An 18,076-nucleotide genomic window follows, 5' to 3' on the forward strand; every position below is an offset into this window, starting at 1 on the left:
TATGAAAAGTGGATTCCAATCACTATCTTACCCTCCCTGAAATTCCAATCTTCTACAGCATTCACGCAATAAAGCCCGCACTATTGCAACAGGTCCAATCCTCTCCTTTATTTTCACAAACTCTTCACTTAAACTCTAAAGAGGGAAACCAAGCTAATATCAAGGGCAACAAGCGGATGATGATCAGGAAGAATTCATCACCAGCAATGTTAAATTTGCATCAAAATTATTACATAAAAAATTCTCATACAATGTTTATATAATATATGAAAAGGACATCTTTGAATATCACATGGGTTAACTCAAAAGCAGGCTAACAAAATCTTAACTTGGATAAGCCAAACTGTACTGCGTATTGCAATGGCGTAACAAAAACAGAAATGTGTGTTGCAATGACCTCTCATTACAGCTACTATTTGATTAATTCAGACAAAATCTTATAAACGGATTCATATTTGGAAAACGAAAGAATAAAGTTTATCATGATGGTCAGTTATTTTGTATGGAATGTACAAAACCGAGTTGAGATTTTTAATGGAGCTGTGGAAACCAAAGAAGGGCTTGCAGGTAGTGAAAAACATATTCAGAACTGATGGGCTTCAACTTTCATTGAAACTAACCTCATTTATTAATGTAACATGTTACAACTGAAGAAGATCTTGGAATTGAGCGCTTGAGCACCAGGTGACTTTTTTTTTTTTTTGTCTCGAAGAGAGTACAATTTGGCAGCTAGGCCATGAATTTACCTGCTCTATCTTACAATTACAGTATATACTATGAAGTGGACCTTGAAGATGGCCCTGCACTTGAAGATAAGCTCCTCACAGCTACCTTGACTGCACCCACAGCACCAAGCTGCCTGATCGATGGGCTCAGCCCATGCTCATCATTCTTCAATCCCTCATCTATCTGAACTCCAACATAAAATGCAATCTGCCCATGGAACATAGAAAAGTTAAAAGGATGCTTCACTCTCAACTCACCAACTTCATGTGCGCAACAGTGGAATCAGATAAAATATTTATAGGGAATTTACCTACTGAATAATAAATCACAGTCCATTCGTAATTACTACTATAAAAACTAGTCTACTAGAACCAACCCGGTAAGAATTTTGTGTTTGCCCACATAAAAGATAAATATTTGTGATGTTTGGATTGTTAAATGTTTAATTAAGTCTAAAAGATTTGGAATTGAATTAGAAAGAATAGAAAATGTTCAATGAAAAAGTTTATTGAGAGTGTTGCGGTGCTATGCTTGGCATTGCTATGGCGTTGCCCTCTCTGTATGGAGGGGAAGGTACTTCGGCAGCGATGCTGGAAGTAGGTGCTGCAGCGTCAAGCCCTCCATCTACAGCATCTGAAAATTGTATGGAGGGGAAGGTACTTCGGCAGCGATGCTGGAAGTAGGTGCTGCAGCGTCAAGCTCTCCATCTACAACATCTAAAAATTTTGCACCGAGCGCTGTGGCGCTGTGGGAAGGAGCGCCACAATGCCGAATCGAAACTTATATTTTTAAATAAATATCTAAAAGCATTTCATTTAACCCATTCCAATTGCCACTCACCAAAAAAATTGGGAGAGAGGTCGAGAGAGAGGATAAGAGAAAAAGAGGAGAGAGAAAAGATAAATTTAGGATTTGGATGGCACAGAGTGGGATTCGTATGTTAGGCCAGTTTTGGGAATTGCTTGTATTAAGATAGGCTCCTAATACCCTATTTCTGATTTCAATTTTGAAGTTTGTATGGGTAGATTTGAAAAAAAATGTGGTTTTATTAAGTTTAAGAAACTTTCTATCATGTAGTTTTTGGTAAATTGTACAATACTTCTTTCTGATCATTTTATAGTAAAAAAGTAAATTTATACCAGTTGACTTTGTGTATGTAAAATATTGAGTATTTTATAAAGTATGTGGCATTTTTGAAGGTATCAAAAAATCACACGACTTGCCAATCCGATCCAAATCCGAGCCAAAAATTTTAGGTTCAGGTTGACCCGTTAATAAATGGGTAAGTTTCGGGTTAGATTTTTTAACCCATTTATAAACAGTTCAGATTCAGGTTGACCAGCAAGCCCATTTTTTGACCCAAAAATGACATGCTTAATATTATTTTTTACTTGTAAGTATAATCTTCTTGTTTTTAATCAAATGTTCTAAAATTTATAGTCAATAGGTTATTAAAAAAATAAATAAAATGGGTTAACAGGTCAAGTTGGGTCATTTAGGTTGCTAACAGGTCGAATTCATGTTGGTATTTTTGACTCATTTATTAAACAGGTCTGGTTCGGGTTGACTGAATTTGAATTAAGTTAATTTCAGATTGGACCAGAACCAGACTCATCAACCTGTTTCAACATCCCTAACACTTCTAGCATCGACTACAGTGCAATCATTACTTTAAAATAATATTTTAAATAACCTCTATGAATAGCTCTGAATGGAAAATGTTTGAGTATGCATGCAAATTTTACATATATTCTCTCCTGAAATGTCGTACATGTGGCAATTCATGTATGTCCAGGTTCATGTTAAATGTTGTATATGTGTATTAGACATGTTAATATATGCATGTGCATATCATGTTCATACGACGGAAGTGATGATCTGAGAGATGATCAAGTACACTACAAGTAATACTATAAGGGCCCTTACATGTATATGTTTTTGTATCTATTCTTTTTGCTCAATCGGCCTTGTGCAAGTGTGAGTTGACCAAGTCAAAGTATAAGTGAAATTAGAGTTATAAACAGGCATCGGGATATGTGCATATCATATTTCATATATTGAATTACAAGTTTATCAAGTAATGTATATTGACACCTATATTCAAAGTCAAGTTATACAAAAGATAAAGTTTCTGATGTTAACATTCAAGTTCAAGTGATTCTTAAGTTACATTATGGTTTATATTTCTGATGCAATTTTTCAAATTCAAGTAATGTTTAAGTTCAGAAATATTCTGGGATAATGCATTTCAAATATATGTTCAAGCCCAAGTAATCTATATGTACCATTTTGATAAAATTAAGTGTATAAGTATAAGTAAATCACATGTTAATATTTTATGAATGTTAAAGTCATCTTCTTTTCCACCCATAAATATTATCCAATGTAAATTGTGAAATCTTTTATTATTTTGTGTATTTATCTAAATACAATTGTAAACTTTGATTCCTTCAATAGGACTTGGATAGCCTACTGAGCAAAAAGTTTGCTCATTTTGTTATTTACATGTTATTTCAAGAAAGGGAAAAGAGAAAGCAGAAGCTAAGTAGATTAGAATGGGTTGAAATCAGGGTCCAGTTCGGGACAAGTTCAAAGTTAAAAGTATTTATTTTGATTAATCCAATCAATTAGTTACATATTTTGGATGCACTGAAATGTATTGGATTAATGTATATAATTCTTTTGGAGTGAAATATGAATGCAAGTTATATCTTACTTTCTAAAATTTTGGATGTTTAGTGACTATAGTGTATGCAAATTTTGATAATGAGATAAATAAAATTAGGCACAATTATTCCATTAGACATTTGGCGCATGACACCATGTCATTCACAGGGATTTCTATCTGTGATAAGCGATGATTCACCATTCCTTACAGCAAGGAATCTCCTTTAAAAATTATTGTCCAGAGGAATCCTACAAATTGCAGCGGTTTAAAATTGTTGAACTCAATAAGCATCCATACTTTTACTTCTAGGAAGAAAATGATGTATGCTTTCAGCTTTCCAAAAATTATACAGTTGACGGATCTTTGTTGTTTTAAGAGCGTAAATAAGTGAACAAAACACTCTCAGCAGCGCTTATACAGAAGAGTATATCAAATTAAACCAAACTAAAGTTATCAAAAGATGATAGGAGTTTAAGTTCAAGGATGGGACCTTGCCAGATGAATTTCGAACAGGTGATATATGTAGAAGATTCCAGAAAGAAGTTCCATCTTTCCTGGATTTTAATTTAAAAAAAAAACATGATTAAGGACCCAAAAAGAGTTAATACTTTTCAAGCTGAGAAAATTGACTAGGTCATGCACCTGTAATTCAGAATCCGGACTGTGCAAGCTTTTTCGGCAAGAATACTTTCTTTTATCTGCAAAATGGAATAAATATATTATATCAGATAAAAAGAATACCAAGAAATACAAATCCACTAAATGGATGACCTGTTTTTCTGCCAATAATACCTGTTGCAAGGCCTCAACAGCTGTGTTAGGTCCGCCTAAGAACCTGCAATTCCTTCCTAAAACTTCATCTCTAGTGTAACCTGCAGATGTAAGAATAGTTGTTGACTAAGCCTAATTATTCTTAAATTTATCTTGAAGCTATCACATAAAATTTACTTTTGTCGCAATAGAGAATTCCTTGTTCTATAACATCACACCACCCATTCTTCTTTCAACCCGGTGCTGTGAGAATAGAACAGGTAAAAAGGTTGACCAAGCAACACTAGCCATGATTTCTTCCAAGAAAAACCCAGTCAACTATTAATTCACACACAAAAGGTGCAAAAGAAAGAGTTTGTACTATTACATTGCAATAATAGAAGATATCCATTTAGTTTACGACTAACAATTTGAGATTAGTATCTCATCATGAGCATCAAAAAACATTGATCGTAATTTGATTTTCAAGGCCAATTGACCCTACCCTTCACTTGGAGTACATGTGCAATAGGTTCATCAATCCAAGAACATAATCTAGAGTTATTAATATAAAACTCACGTTTCATGGCATAAATTTACCAATATTTCTAATTTAAACAAAGGGAGAAATCTGAATTTTATTGTCACAGTCCATATATTTTTTTCCCAAGGATGCAGGATGCATGCATGTTCGCGGCACACAGAATAACCAAACAGCTTTAAAATGAAGTGGATAACAATGCAATAATAAGAATTGATGACAATATATGATTACCATAGAGATTATTAGGCTTATTTTGGGACAGCTTTTTTATTGTTTTTGAAAGCAGCATTTTAGTATAAAAATTTTATGTTCAAGAATTTTTTTACAAAAAAATTGCTTTAAAAAGAAGTAAAAAAAGCTATCCCAAAGAAGCCATAATATCATTTTCTTTACACAAACCAGAAAATAAAGCGTGAAAGGGAAGAGGGAAGCACCTGTCAGACTTAAGAAGGTGTCACTAGCATAGACGATTGGCATATCAGGTAAAAGAGGATCAGTCCTGTAAGACAAACTATATATCCTTCAACATTTCAAACAATGGAAAAAGACAGTTGTATATTGATATATCCTAGCCCTACAACAAACACGTTTTTGCAAAACTCACAATACAAAGCTCTGTTTGATTCTACCGAGAGAAGTGCACAAGGATGAAGACAGAGAAGCTGTGCCAGCCTTGGGACTACATCTATTTCCACAGACAACTCTGCCCGTAAGCTTACTATACTGCGCCAGCTTCGATAGTATCTCTGTAACGCCATCTACTGCTTTCTGCTTCTCTCGATCACCAGCCTCCCTCCGCTCTTCCCCCTCCAAGCCTGCAATCGACTAGATGAGATAAAATTCCTCAACAAAATCAGCTCAATGCAGTCAGGTAACTAAACGGACAGCATTCCAACGGATCCTTCGCTAAAACACCGTGTACCTCTATTATCCGAATCGTCATATGAATCGAAGGGAAGACTACACCGGAACTCTAGATCAGAGCGCACCTCATTCCTACACGCCCCGAACAATAGTCCTCCCCTCACCGCAAGTCGCGTGCAGCTCAAAACCCGCCGAGGGATCGGTACTTGCACAGACACAAAGTGAACTAGCCTGCCATCGTCTCTTCCAAAAACCGGACAAAGCTGGAATAGAATCCAGTACGACGTCCCATCCTTCCGATAGTTCAATATACTAATCTGCATCGCCCTCTCCTCCCGAATCGCCTCCCTAATCTCCATCACCGACCTCCGGTCAGTATCTGGGCCCTGAAATATCCTCCCATTCAGGCCCACGACCTCCTCGCGTGAAAAACCCGATACCGAAAGAAACCCGCGGCTCGCAAAGACGATTGGGTGGCCTGCTATGTACGGATCGGTGATGAGGAAGCTGAGATCATGCGGCAGATCGTCGAGGGCCTCCATAATCCATTCCGAATAGCGGGAAGTGAGGGATTCAAGAAGATGCGTCTCGTTGCTTCCCATCGCCGCTACCGCCGCCGCCAACGGCGATGGCAAACTGCTCTTGCCCCGCCCAGCACAACACTCGTCAACACCGCCGATCGGAAGGCAGCAAAATGCAACCATATGCTCGTAGGGAGCACTGAGATTGGTGAGGAAATCTCCAATAGAAGAAGAACGAGAGCGCGAGGGCTTACTTCGAAGCTGCTCAATCGGTTTAAGGATCTGATTAAAGAAATAAGCCGACCGTTTCGAGGCGGTTTATCCGAAAATTCATAAATCTATTTATTTATGTGCATTAGAGCAGTCTGTTCACTGTTTAATTGGTTGGACAAAGCCACCTGACGCTTCATGCTCATCCAATTAGAAACAAATTTTGAGCGGATATTTTAATTAAAATTTAATAAATAAATTTTCTTAAGAATTTATTTATTTTACTATCTATATATTATATTTATAATTAAATTTTAATAAGAATATTTCAATTCATTTTTCTCCATCCAGTTATTAAGATTTTATTCAAAAGTAATATTATTCATTTTTAATATAGTCTTATCAGTCATATCAATAATTAGGCGTCATGTAGGATTACTCTCAATTATTTTTTTTTTAGATATAATAAAAAAATTAAATATATAAAATAATATTATTTTTATTTTATTGAATATCTTATATGATGCTTGAAATCCGGTGTCAGGAACAATGGCATTGTCGATGATGGGGCCGATAGTGATTCCAATGATGATTACAATGACTATTAGCAAAGAGGCAGAGTGTAAGAGAGTCAAGTCATTTATGAGTTAGTTAGGCTAAATAAATGGCTCGTTAGTCAAGCTTGATAAATTAATAATCCAAGCTTGAGCCAACGTTGATTTGACTCATTAGCTCGCAAGAGAGCTCTTTTAAAAAATATTTAAATAAAATATATTAGCATTCAAGGTTTTAACTACAAGGTTGTTAAAAAATATTTAAATATTATATTCTATTTTTTATATAGTTTGTTTACTTAGTTTTCTTCTTATAATTTTATTTATCATTTATAATATGAATCGCTTGAATCATAATAGTATTCTTATCTTTCATAAAAGTTAAAATAGAAGCTAAAATTAGTAATATGCAAAGATGAGGATACTCAGCGGTAGATGGTTTTACTCTTAGAGACAAATGTAACATGTATAGACGTAAAAAAGTTGGAGTAGCTTGCGAGTTAGGGATTACGTGAGCTGAACCAGTTTCGCACGGATTGCTTGCTCTCAACTGTTAATGAGTTTCACAGTCGATGCTTATCGAGCTCTCGAGTTCGGAGCAACGAGCATATAATCAAGCATTCAAAGCTCTTCTATTTAAACGAGCCTTCAGCTAGCTTAGCGGTTCGAAAGTTTTGTTGAGCCACTCGATTAATTAAAACATAATTCAAAATTAATTTTAAATAAGTATTGTTAAAATACTTTTAACATTTTTAAACAATTGTAGTATTAAAAAAAAATAAAAATCGAAGCTTCGTTAAATGAGCCTTGAGTAGAGCAACTCGAGCTTGAGTAAGAATGAACAAGCATATCCAAATTGAGCAGAGTACTTGAACTTGAATCAAACCATTACACCCCTAGCTCCAATGGCATATAAGAAAAAGAGAGTCACTTAGATGGTTTTGTTCACAATAATTATGATCGGCCATTCGATTGCTCAGTTAGGATGAGCATATGGTATTGGATTTGACCTATGTTAAAAAAGGTAGAGACATACGTAAAGAGTTTATTTGGAAATAAAAAGTATTAGAAATGATTTTTTATTATTATTGCATATTAGAATGAAATGTTAACTCTTAAAATGAACACAAATGGAGAAAAAAAAAAGATTTAGTATAACTAACCAGCATGTGGATAATGCTGATATGCTTGTGTTATTGTAGTCTTATTAAGAATCGAGGCTGAACTCCTGAGCGGCTCAACTCATTGAATAAAGCTCGAGCTACAAGCTAAGACTGATTAAGTTAATCAAATTATTAAACTTAAGTCAAAAGTGAATCGAGCTCAATCAAGAATTCATGGTTAACCCAGGAAGATACAATGAATACGATCGTACTCCAAAAATTAGCTGATGCGGCAGAATCTGAGGTAAAAGCTAGTTGGGAACTAAAAATTAATTCGGGAGCATGATGAACTGCCGATGCAGCGATCTACACAAACGAAGCGTCTCGAAGAACAAACCAAGACAACAAGATCAAACCCAATCCGAGCCCAAATAGTCCGAATTAAGGTTCAAAGCGCTGTGAGAAGGTCAAACCGAATTTGAAGTACCAAAACGGTCTTCCGATTTTGACGAGGCAACTCTGAATCGAACGGCTCGACGAGACGAATCCCAACAGGCCTAAGATCACATCGAATTCCGACATCATAACGGCTTCAATATCCAACAACGTGCATGATCAAAAGGATCGATATCGGCCGTCCATTCAAACACTCCCTGTTTGCCCTTGATCTCACAGCATAATTTACGGGCTGCCACTCCAAAAAAAAACTTAAAATAGAGCCCTCATTCTACACAAAGGACCAGTAAAGAGAGAAGAAGAAGAGAAGGAGAAGGAGAAAGGGGAATTATGAGATTCCTCACTCTTCACCACCAACGCGGAGTTTTCCTGCCGCCTGAAGACGCGCGAACTCTGCCGGATTTTCAGGAAACGCAGGAATTCGCAGAATTTTGTAAACTTCCTGGGAGAAACAAAATTGTTATTATGATTATCCCAAATGTGGGACGAATCAGCAATCTATAATCTGCAAAATCACTAGTGGAACTTTACAACTGGGCGAGGCCCGTGGTTTTTCCCTTTTTTTCGCTTTCCACGTAAAAACATTGTGTTCACTTTCTCTTTTTGTTGTGTGTGAAATTACTCGTGCAAACGTAGGACGCGAATTTACAAACTCTACCGCCGCGTATATTCTCGCACGCAACAATACTCAATAACAACGCGTTGGCAACGAGTTCCAGTTAAAAAAATACTGGCGATGATGACTATTGATGGTGATGAGAGCTGCCAGCAACAACAATAGTGGGGGCAGGTCGTTTGTAGCCGCCTCATATTATTTTTTATTTTTAAATAATTAAAAATACTAAATATTATTTATTCTTAAAATAATTTGATTTTTTCAAAATTAAAAAATAATAATATAAGAAACAAATATCTTCATAAAATATAAAAAAGACAAAACCGACCCTTAGCTTAGGCTAAATCTTATCATAGTAATTCATACCTTAACGTAACTAAAGCTTTTGTTCCTGTCCAAACTTCTGAGAAAAATAATTAAAAATAAATTACAAGTCAGATTAATTCGAGCTACGTGTTGAAGACCGTATCATATATTTCTATAATTTTAAATATATTTTATAGTTTTTTTTTACACTTAGGTCAATAGATAAGAACGTAAAGACTTATAACTTTTTTTTAATTGAATTTCAAACTAATAAATTATTAGGGAAACAAACTTCCATTATTGAGAGAGATTATTTTGTGCGGTGTTCAAATGACATCGAAAGCTATTCGATTGCCATGTCAATCCCAATGTATTGTGAATTAGATGAATGCACGTCCAGATTAGCCTCTAGTGAGTTGAATACATTTAACATGTAATGAATTTTTTCACGTTGTAGAAGATTTACTATATCTTTATATTTACTAAATTATGTATATTTTGTTTAAATTATTAATTGCTATAAATATTATTTTTTTTTTATTTTTGATGAGTTTTTAAGTTCTTAAATTTATTTTAATAGGAATATAATATATAAATAATTAATTAATATATATATTCTATTCATCTAAGAATAAGTTTATATGTTTTAAAATTTCTAATAATGATATTATAATTAGAATACTTTCTTCTAAAGTTTTTATAAATAAATAAAGAAAAGTACATTGAGATATTCAAAGAAAATTAAATAATAAAGGAAAGCCAATTCAAATGATAGTATCCAAATAAATAACTTGCAACATGCAAATTGAGGATGTCAAAAAAATAATTCACTTTTTTAAATGAATAATAAAATATATTATAACTTTTTTTTTTTAATTATGCAAAGGAAGTATAAGAAAAAGTAAATCATCACATATTCCTTAAATATCAATCATGTTTTGCCTAGTCAACAATACATTGTGGGAGGGTGCATTTTTTAATTTAATTAATAAAGAATTTGTAAGTAATTTATTTAATAATTTTTTTGAAAGTTATTGTTAATATTCTTAATTAAAAAATTATTACATCAATTTTATATATCATGCAATATCTAGCCTTTTTGACACTCATCATGTCATACCCTTTTGAGTTCACATGCACTATGATCCATGCACCATAGGATTTATATCTTAAACATAGGTTGTATATAGGCCTCTTCTTTTTGTTGTAAGTTTAGGATATATCCATCTCTTTTTCCTTAAGGAATGGTGCCCTTTACACTGATAGGGCGAATTAGATGGCATTCCTTACTCATGGAAGATGTATGTCTAAGCTTCTATCTTCTCTACTATATTGAGAAGATAGTTGGGCTTTTATGGTCACACATGACCAAGTTATAAGTACCATTTTAATATCTACTTTATCATATTGAGGATATATATGGTTAGGCTTGCTTAATCCCACTCAATCGAATTGTAATTCAAATTCCTTGGATGTCTGATCCACTATATTGATGAGATATTCATGATTCTCATCATAATTTGATGTCTTATTAACCACATTGAAAATATATTTAGGCTTTTATTGGTTACACATGACAAGTTGTAGGTCCAATTTTTGATATCTCCTTTAAAATATTGAGAAAGTGCATGAGCTTGTTTAGTTATATGCTAATAAATTATAAGCCATATTTTGACATCACCTCTATCACACTAAGGAGATTTGTCCCACATGACCAAATTGTAAGTCACGTTTCTTAGATGTTTTCTCTACTACAGTGAAGAGATGTCTGGATCTTCCATATCCATCTCATCTTCTCTATTATATTAAGGAGATATTCAGACATTTTAAACCCCACAAAATTGAGTTATAAGACCAATTTAGGTTGTTGTCTCCGCCATATAGAGAGATACCTTCCTTTCTTATCCATTAACCTTAGAGCCTAGGTAGTATTATCAGCCTTGGCATATACCATCACACAAAGTCCAACTTAGGTTTCTCCCACATATCATAACGAAGTGTAATTTCTATCTCTTAACGTAAGACTAGGCCCACCTGCTTAGTTTATTAGATCCTTTGAATAAGGTAACCAATGATTGTTAATAATGATCCCTAGGCCACCACATGATTAATTATATTAAGGATACTAATGAACCCAAAATAATGGAATCAAAAAATTTTGATCGAGGGCATCATACCCACTTAGTAGGTTAGTCCTCACTTTCCTAAATCTAATAATTTCTTTTACTCTAGATAAGTGCTACCACATGACACTACACATCAATCTTAGACACATCCTTATATTCAATATAAAGTTAAAAGTCACCCTTTTGAATCCTTTTCAAAAATTTTGAGTCTACATTTCTTGATTGATAAGAACATCCTTCCTTGATCCTTTATAGAGAGCCCTATAAGACCAATTCTAACTTTAACTTGACTAAACCTATATTAAATATGCATGATTTAAACACAAGCATTAACTTCATAATCAAGAGTATTCTCGGACATACTCAAGATGTAATTAACCTTAGGAGCTTGCTCTTTTAGGAAATCTCAACCCCAAAAATTAAAATAAATTATATTTGGATCCTTATAGCAAGAATATCTGAGATATATTACACTTAAGTTTCCTTATATTGATGTTTGTGGGCTTACAAAGCATATTAATCAACTACAAGCAGTCATAAACTATTGTGCCATAGGCATTTTTTAAGCTCATAGTAACACTAGGAATACCTTTAAGAAGAAGTAAAACCTTTTGATTGTAAGCATAAAGGTTGAATATTGACACTTAGTAAATTTAAATACATGGTTAATGATTAATTGAGAATCATCATAAACGTTGATTATACTAATATTCGTTCATAAAATGGCCAATTCTAAGCATGTAATGAGGGCTTTGTATCATGCCTTATTATTAATATAAGGAACTATTAAAGCATAAGAATATGATATACTTCCTCTATTTGAAGATATGAATTTCAGTCTAATTCTTGCTTTGATTTGAATAATTTCATCTAAATTATTAACTTCCACAAAAGAAGTGCCACCAAAATTTATTCATATTCTTGATTCTCAATATAAAAGGTTTGCTCATTGAGTAAGATGTCATTTGAATGAGAATCAGCTGGTATGTGATAATACCACAAGAAAATAAGCCAATTATTTCACTTGATAGCTTTCTAGGGTACATATGTAATGTCAAATTGAAGTAGTAACATTACCCACCTAGTTAGTTGACTTGAAAGAGTCAATCCAATTATTAATTATTATAGGGAATTGACACACAAGATTTAGCTAATCTTATAAATCAACATATAAGGCCTTAACTTTTGAAGTACAAAATTTAGTGCAATATAGTATTTCCCAATAGAAAGATATTTCATTTTAGTGAGTATGAACCTTTAATTGAGATAGAACATGACATTTTGATTACCTTGTTCATTAACTTATGCAAGAAAACCCCTACTAATTTATCAAGGGTTAATATATATAATATAAGGTGTTTCCCTAGTATTGGAGATGTTAATATTGGAGGGTTTAGTAAGCATTTCTTAATGTTATCGAATGCATCTTGGAAAAACTTGTACCAATGTATTTGAAAATTTTTCTTAGCCAACACCATGAATGGTTGACATCTACTAAATAGATTGGATGTGAGGCTAATAAGGTCCGTTTAATGTTTCAAATGTATTTGGAAATTTAGTGCAATATAGTATCTTCATAATTTATTCTAATTAATGTTTGTGGAAACATGGTCTTGAAGCTAATAAGGTCCATTTTACAAATAATATCTTTGCACCATATCCCTCTCATTTGTATGACAATCAATTTTTTTTTCTTGTTCTCAGATCTAAACGGATTTCATCAATAATGAGTTCCAAATGAATTTGTTTGGATTTTATATTATTATTGTTGCAAATATTGTCAACACGGATTCACTTTTTCTTTTAAAAAATCTCTCCATATCTAATATAAAAAAACTATTTAATGAAATTCATACAAATATATATATTTGATTTCATCATATCCAAAAATGATAGTTAAAAAATAAGAACATACTTAAATCAAAGATTGCAATCCTCCTAGCATAGTCCACGACTCTAATATATTAGTATCACTTTTATAAACTATTTATGAACAAATTTTTTTTTTGAAATGTAATAATCAGGTTAATTCAAGATCCCTTATTTTAATTTAAAAGGTGTTATACTATTTTGAAATAAATTATAAAATAGTGTCACTGTACTGTATGTGTGTCAACTTACGACCCAACCTAAAAAATCTGGTTTTGGGTTACCCCGTATAACAAACAGGTCGAATTCATGTTCTAATTTTTGACCCATTTGAAAAACGAGGACAAGTCCAAGTCAACTTGCTAACCCAAAAATGACATGTGTACTCCAACACGCACTAGCACACCTCCCTCCAGCACAGCTTCCTCACTTCCAGACCCCCATGCGATGCGCTCACAGACCCTACTCCACAACACATCGTGCATTTTGCATGTCTTCCTCCTTCATGTACCGCATGCTGCATCTCTCTCCCACCAGCTACATGTATCGCACCCGTATCCTCTACTGATAACATGACCACCACACCCACGTCCCATCCAACCATGCTCAACCCGTGCTCTATGTTGTCCCAGCTCCACATATCGGGTCAGGTTAAATGTGAAAATGAAGATTAAAAAAAAAATCTCGAAATGTGTTCTACTCTCTCTTCCTAATTTATTAAATGTAAAATCATGATTTGAAACAAATTCACTTTTCAACATGATATAGTGAAAAAAGTTTCATTGTACTTTTTTTTAAAATCATTCCACCATTTTCACTTTTTAACCTTTTAATCTTCTTAGCTAGAGCTATTGCGTGAGAGAGAGAGAGAGAGAGAGAGAGAGAGAGAGAGAGATAAAATAAACCTTGCAAATGTGGAGTGTGGAGGAAGATCGAGCGGCTAATCACACTCTATAGAGGATAGAGGAAGATTGAGGCTTTGCCAGAGGAAAATTTCAAGTGCTAGCAATAGGATTGAAGTTGGGAAGAAAAAAAAATTTATATGGAAGGTACATGGAGAGTGGACTCGCAGATGCGGAGGAGGTACGAATTGCTAAAAATTTTAGGTTTAGATGCCAATTTTTTTAATTCATGTATTAAGTAACTAACTATGTAGATACAATGGGGGCACGTGACGCGGGGCCCCATCATGAATTGGCTTCTGGGATCACCCCTTGTATCTAGATTTATCTTAAGTATCCTCTCCCATATCCAAGGATATATTGACATCTTCAGGAGAAATTTCATATGTTTCATCAACACCTTTGCTAATTTGGAAGAATTAGATCTCCTAATTCTAGGAAACTTTAGTTTCCTACAAAAACCTAATCCCCTATATTTATAGATGGTTTTAATGTTGCACCTTTAAACCTAACTTAGCTTGATTTTTTAACAATCTTTGATGTCAACAAATTATTGAGTAAGGGTGAAGAAAAATAAGAATTAGAAATAGCTTCCACTTCCTCTGAAAAAAGGATTCATAGTCTAGAGCGACTTAATGCGTCACACTAGCACACTGTAAACCATATTAAAACTATCTTGAGGATATTTTTTGGGTTTTTATTGTAAACAATGATGATATAAGAGAATATAAGCAATCATGCACTAATTTTTTTTTGGTTTAGGAACTTCATTTGATATATGTCATTAGTTAAATTAAGGAGGTTGAAATATAGCTAGGCAATGTATCAAAATTTGGAAGTATGTCGTCATATGATCTTCTTCCAAATTGCATATCTTAAAATTTTTAAGCATCCTAAGAGAAGTAGTCCTCATTTATAACTTAATGAGTCTCCTTATCAATATCACTAAAAGAACCATGTCAAAATGAAGTGTTTGAAATCTATCTTCATCTAGTTATAATTTCAAAGGTGTTAAAACTTGACCTCTTCCTCTTATTTCCATTTTGCCTCCTCTTTTTGAAAAGGGTATAACTGAAAGTAGAGGAATTTTCATATAATCAAAATTTGAAGGAGGAGAGATTGAATGAATTATCTTTTTCCTACATCAAATATTTGGTGTGATCATAAATATTGATTTCATTTACAAATAAAGGTTGTAAATCACCCAAGATATAGAACTCTTAACCACTATGAGTGCATTTCATACACTTTTATGTAAGGTGATTGGCACATTTTAATATTCATGTATCCATGGTTGTCTTAAGAGGAAAGAACATATTGGCATCAATGACATCTAATTTGGCCTTTATTTTGATCTCACCAAACTGTAAGGGTTGAGTAACGAAGCAAATGGACTTTTTTACCTTCCAAATTGAAGCCACATTGCATTAGCTTGTTTCAGCATAATTATTTTATATTCAAAGATAAGAACTCAACAGTGCAAACAATCACAAATTGACTTAGGACCTAGGATTTACCAAAATACAATTCAAAGTATTATCATAAATCAAGATATTAACATATAAAGCTACGTTCAATGTTCTAATCTATGATTTCTTTTAAAAAAGGATCATCATATGTGAATGTAACCATAAAAGGATCCTTGACAAGAAGCACTCCTTTAATATTTATTAGATTAAATATACTAAAAAAGATTTAGGTTTGAGAAATACTATTTTTTAGAACAATATTATTTTTGAGAGTGAAAAAATCCAGAAAATTCTTAGGACCTTGAAAAATTTTTCATGGTTAGAGAACAATATTGAGGTCAATATCACAAATACTATTTTTAAGAGTAAGGTTTTCTTTCTCTTCTTCATCATTACTCTAAATATCAAAAACATTAATCATATGAATGACCATAGAATGAATATATTCAAATGATGGATATATCATTTCATTATCATTAAGTCATACAAGTTCTATGTCTAACCAAAATTATAAAAAATAAGATGACATGAATGATGGGTTTATGGAAAATGTCAATCATAACCATTGGATATATTGATAAGAACTATACAATAAGAAAAAGATATGGTATAAGACTAACCATCATCAAGACAACTGAGGAACTTGTGTTATATATTGATCTCAAAGAAAATTAATTGACTGATATGAAAAAAAATTTAGAAGTCTTTTTTGAGAAATTATTCAATATTCTCAATCTTACCTTCCTTATACTGGCATTCAAGCCAATTTTTAAATATAGTACTGAAAGTGTTATGGCACACCAAGATAGGGGTGAATTGATATTTTTAATTTTTTTTCTTAGGATCAAACATCATACATGCGAAAGCGTTTAAGAGAATAAAATATTCAAATCAAAATCAAAAGCAAATAAGATTTTTTTTTACTTTTAGAAACTAAATATTTTTTATTTTTATTTTTAATTTCTAAAAAAAACTTCAATCAGAGATTTATCATCAAAAAATTCTTTCACAAAGATAAGCAAAAGTAAACTAACAGATTTTTTCACAAAGATTATCAAAAGTAAACTAATGGATTTTTTTACAAAGATAATTAAAAGTAAACTAAAAAATCTTCCACAAAGAAAACCAAAAGCAAACTAGAGTGCAGAAAATAAATTGCAAGAAACTAAAGAGTACACAAACTAGATTTATAGTGGCTTGAGGAGATGTTGTCATCCCTCCTTTATCTCCTTACTCTATGGAGATGTCGATCCCTCATTTCATCTCCAAGCCCAGCGAAGATGTTGTCACTCCTTTAACTTCTCGTTCCAACGGAGATGCCAATTCTTCATTTCGCCTCCCAGCTCAATGAAAATGTAGATGCCTAGCCTCCTTGGCTAGTGAGTCTTTCACCCCAAAGACTCTTCTTCATAGAGCTCCTCTATAATAGCTCTACCAAAACACAATTGGAGGACCCGAGGGGCAGGCTAGTTGGAGAAACTTTGTGAATCCCTTCACACCCCTTTACTCCCTCAAAGAAAACTCATTATTTCAACCTCACCTCCTCGCTCTCCCTTGTGAAGTGGATTCTCAAAGCTCTCTCCCAAGAAGAAAACATCTCTGACTTTTCAAGAACTCTGTCACTAAAGATATATCATGAGTTTATAAAGTGGGCTTTTAAAAACCTTAATTTTTAATATTAAGTACTATGATCGTATAGGATAATTCATTGATCATATATTACGATTAGCTCATCTCTATCAAAGATCATACAGTACAATGGATGGTATTCTAGTATAAGTAGTTATATCAAATCACATATCATCCAGAATGAACTAAAGTTAGTTCAATGAGTGTTTTGGGGGAATTGAACTGTATGATAGTCTTATCGTATAATATAATAATTAATGATGATAAAATTTGATTTGATTCATTAATTCTTAGGATTAAATTAGTCAATTTTAATTAATATTCATACAGTAAGATCAATTCAATTTTCAAATTTTAAATCTTCCTGATTTAAGTAATTAGAATCCAATGGTGGGATTTTTCAAAATAGCTAATCGTCATGTACGATGTGGTGATCATACAGTACAATTTGTTATAGCCCAATATTAATTATCTCATTTAATTAAGCATTTTAATTAATTTCTATTTGAACATATCATATAATTAAATTTAAATTATGTAGTAAGATTAGCAGAAAAATTTAAATATTATATTTTACTCCTTATATTTGTATATATTGTTATCAGCCAACATACTCCTGATAAAAAAATGACTAAAAAAACAAAAAGTACATACTCTATAAAACACCGACTAACTTATACACTAATGTTACAATGCTTGAGTCTTCATTCTTTAATGATGCTCATTATATGTTGCACCTAAAATAGTTAGTGATATACTAGAA

General features: G+C 32.9%; 1 protein-coding gene across 3 annotated transcripts; it reads right to left on the reverse strand.

Moving 5' to 3' along the window:
- Positions 1-582: 582 nt before the first annotated feature.
- On the reverse strand, positions 583-6,394 carry LOC110103339 (protein TWIN LOV 1). Of its 3 annotated transcripts, none has more exons than XM_020832008.2 (7): positions 5,611-6,394; positions 5,293-5,503; positions 5,123-5,199; positions 4,187-4,266; positions 4,037-4,092; positions 3,885-3,948; positions 583-933 (listed from the first exon to the last, which is right to left on the reverse strand). In XM_020832008.2, the coding sequence occupies exons 1-7, from the start codon at positions 6,254-6,256 to the stop codon at positions 775-777; spliced, it is 1,293 nt and encodes a 430-aa protein (XP_020687667.1). In that variant the 5' UTR covers positions 6,257-6,394; the 3' UTR covers positions 583-774. The 3 variants fall into 3 exon arrangements, with proteins under 3 accessions (XP_020687667.1, XP_028549230.1, XP_020687668.1); XM_028693397.1 differs by having other exon boundaries at positions 690-933; positions 3,890-3,948; XM_020832009.2 differs by having other exon boundaries at positions 690-933; positions 5,123-5,187; positions 5,611-6,393.
- Positions 6,395-18,076: the final 11,682 nt, after the last annotated feature.

Source organism: Dendrobium catenatum, unplaced genomic scaffold, assembly GCF_001605985.2.
Source record: "Dendrobium catenatum unplaced genomic scaffold, ASM160598v2 fragScaff_scaffold_266, whole genome shotgun sequence".
In the NCBI taxonomy this organism is placed as follows: Eukaryota; Viridiplantae; Streptophyta; class Magnoliopsida; order Asparagales; family Orchidaceae; genus Dendrobium; species Dendrobium catenatum.

What these genes read in the sequence shown, in the direction of transcription:
- LOC110103339 (XM_020832008.2), bottom strand. Translation starts at nt 6,256, where the DNA reads ATGGTTGCATTTTGCTGCCTTCCGATCGGCGGTGTTGACGAGTGTTGT. An exon ending in ATCAAACAGAGCTTTGTATT is followed by an intron (nt 5,200 to 5,292) that starts GTGAGTTTTGCA and finishes AAGGATATATAG; the next exon opens with TTTGTCTTACAGGACTGATC. An exon ending in CTGTTGAGGCCTTGCAACAG is followed by an intron (nt 4,093 to 4,186) that starts GTATTATTGGCA and finishes TCCATTTTGCAG; the next exon opens with ATAAAAGAAAGTATTCTTGC.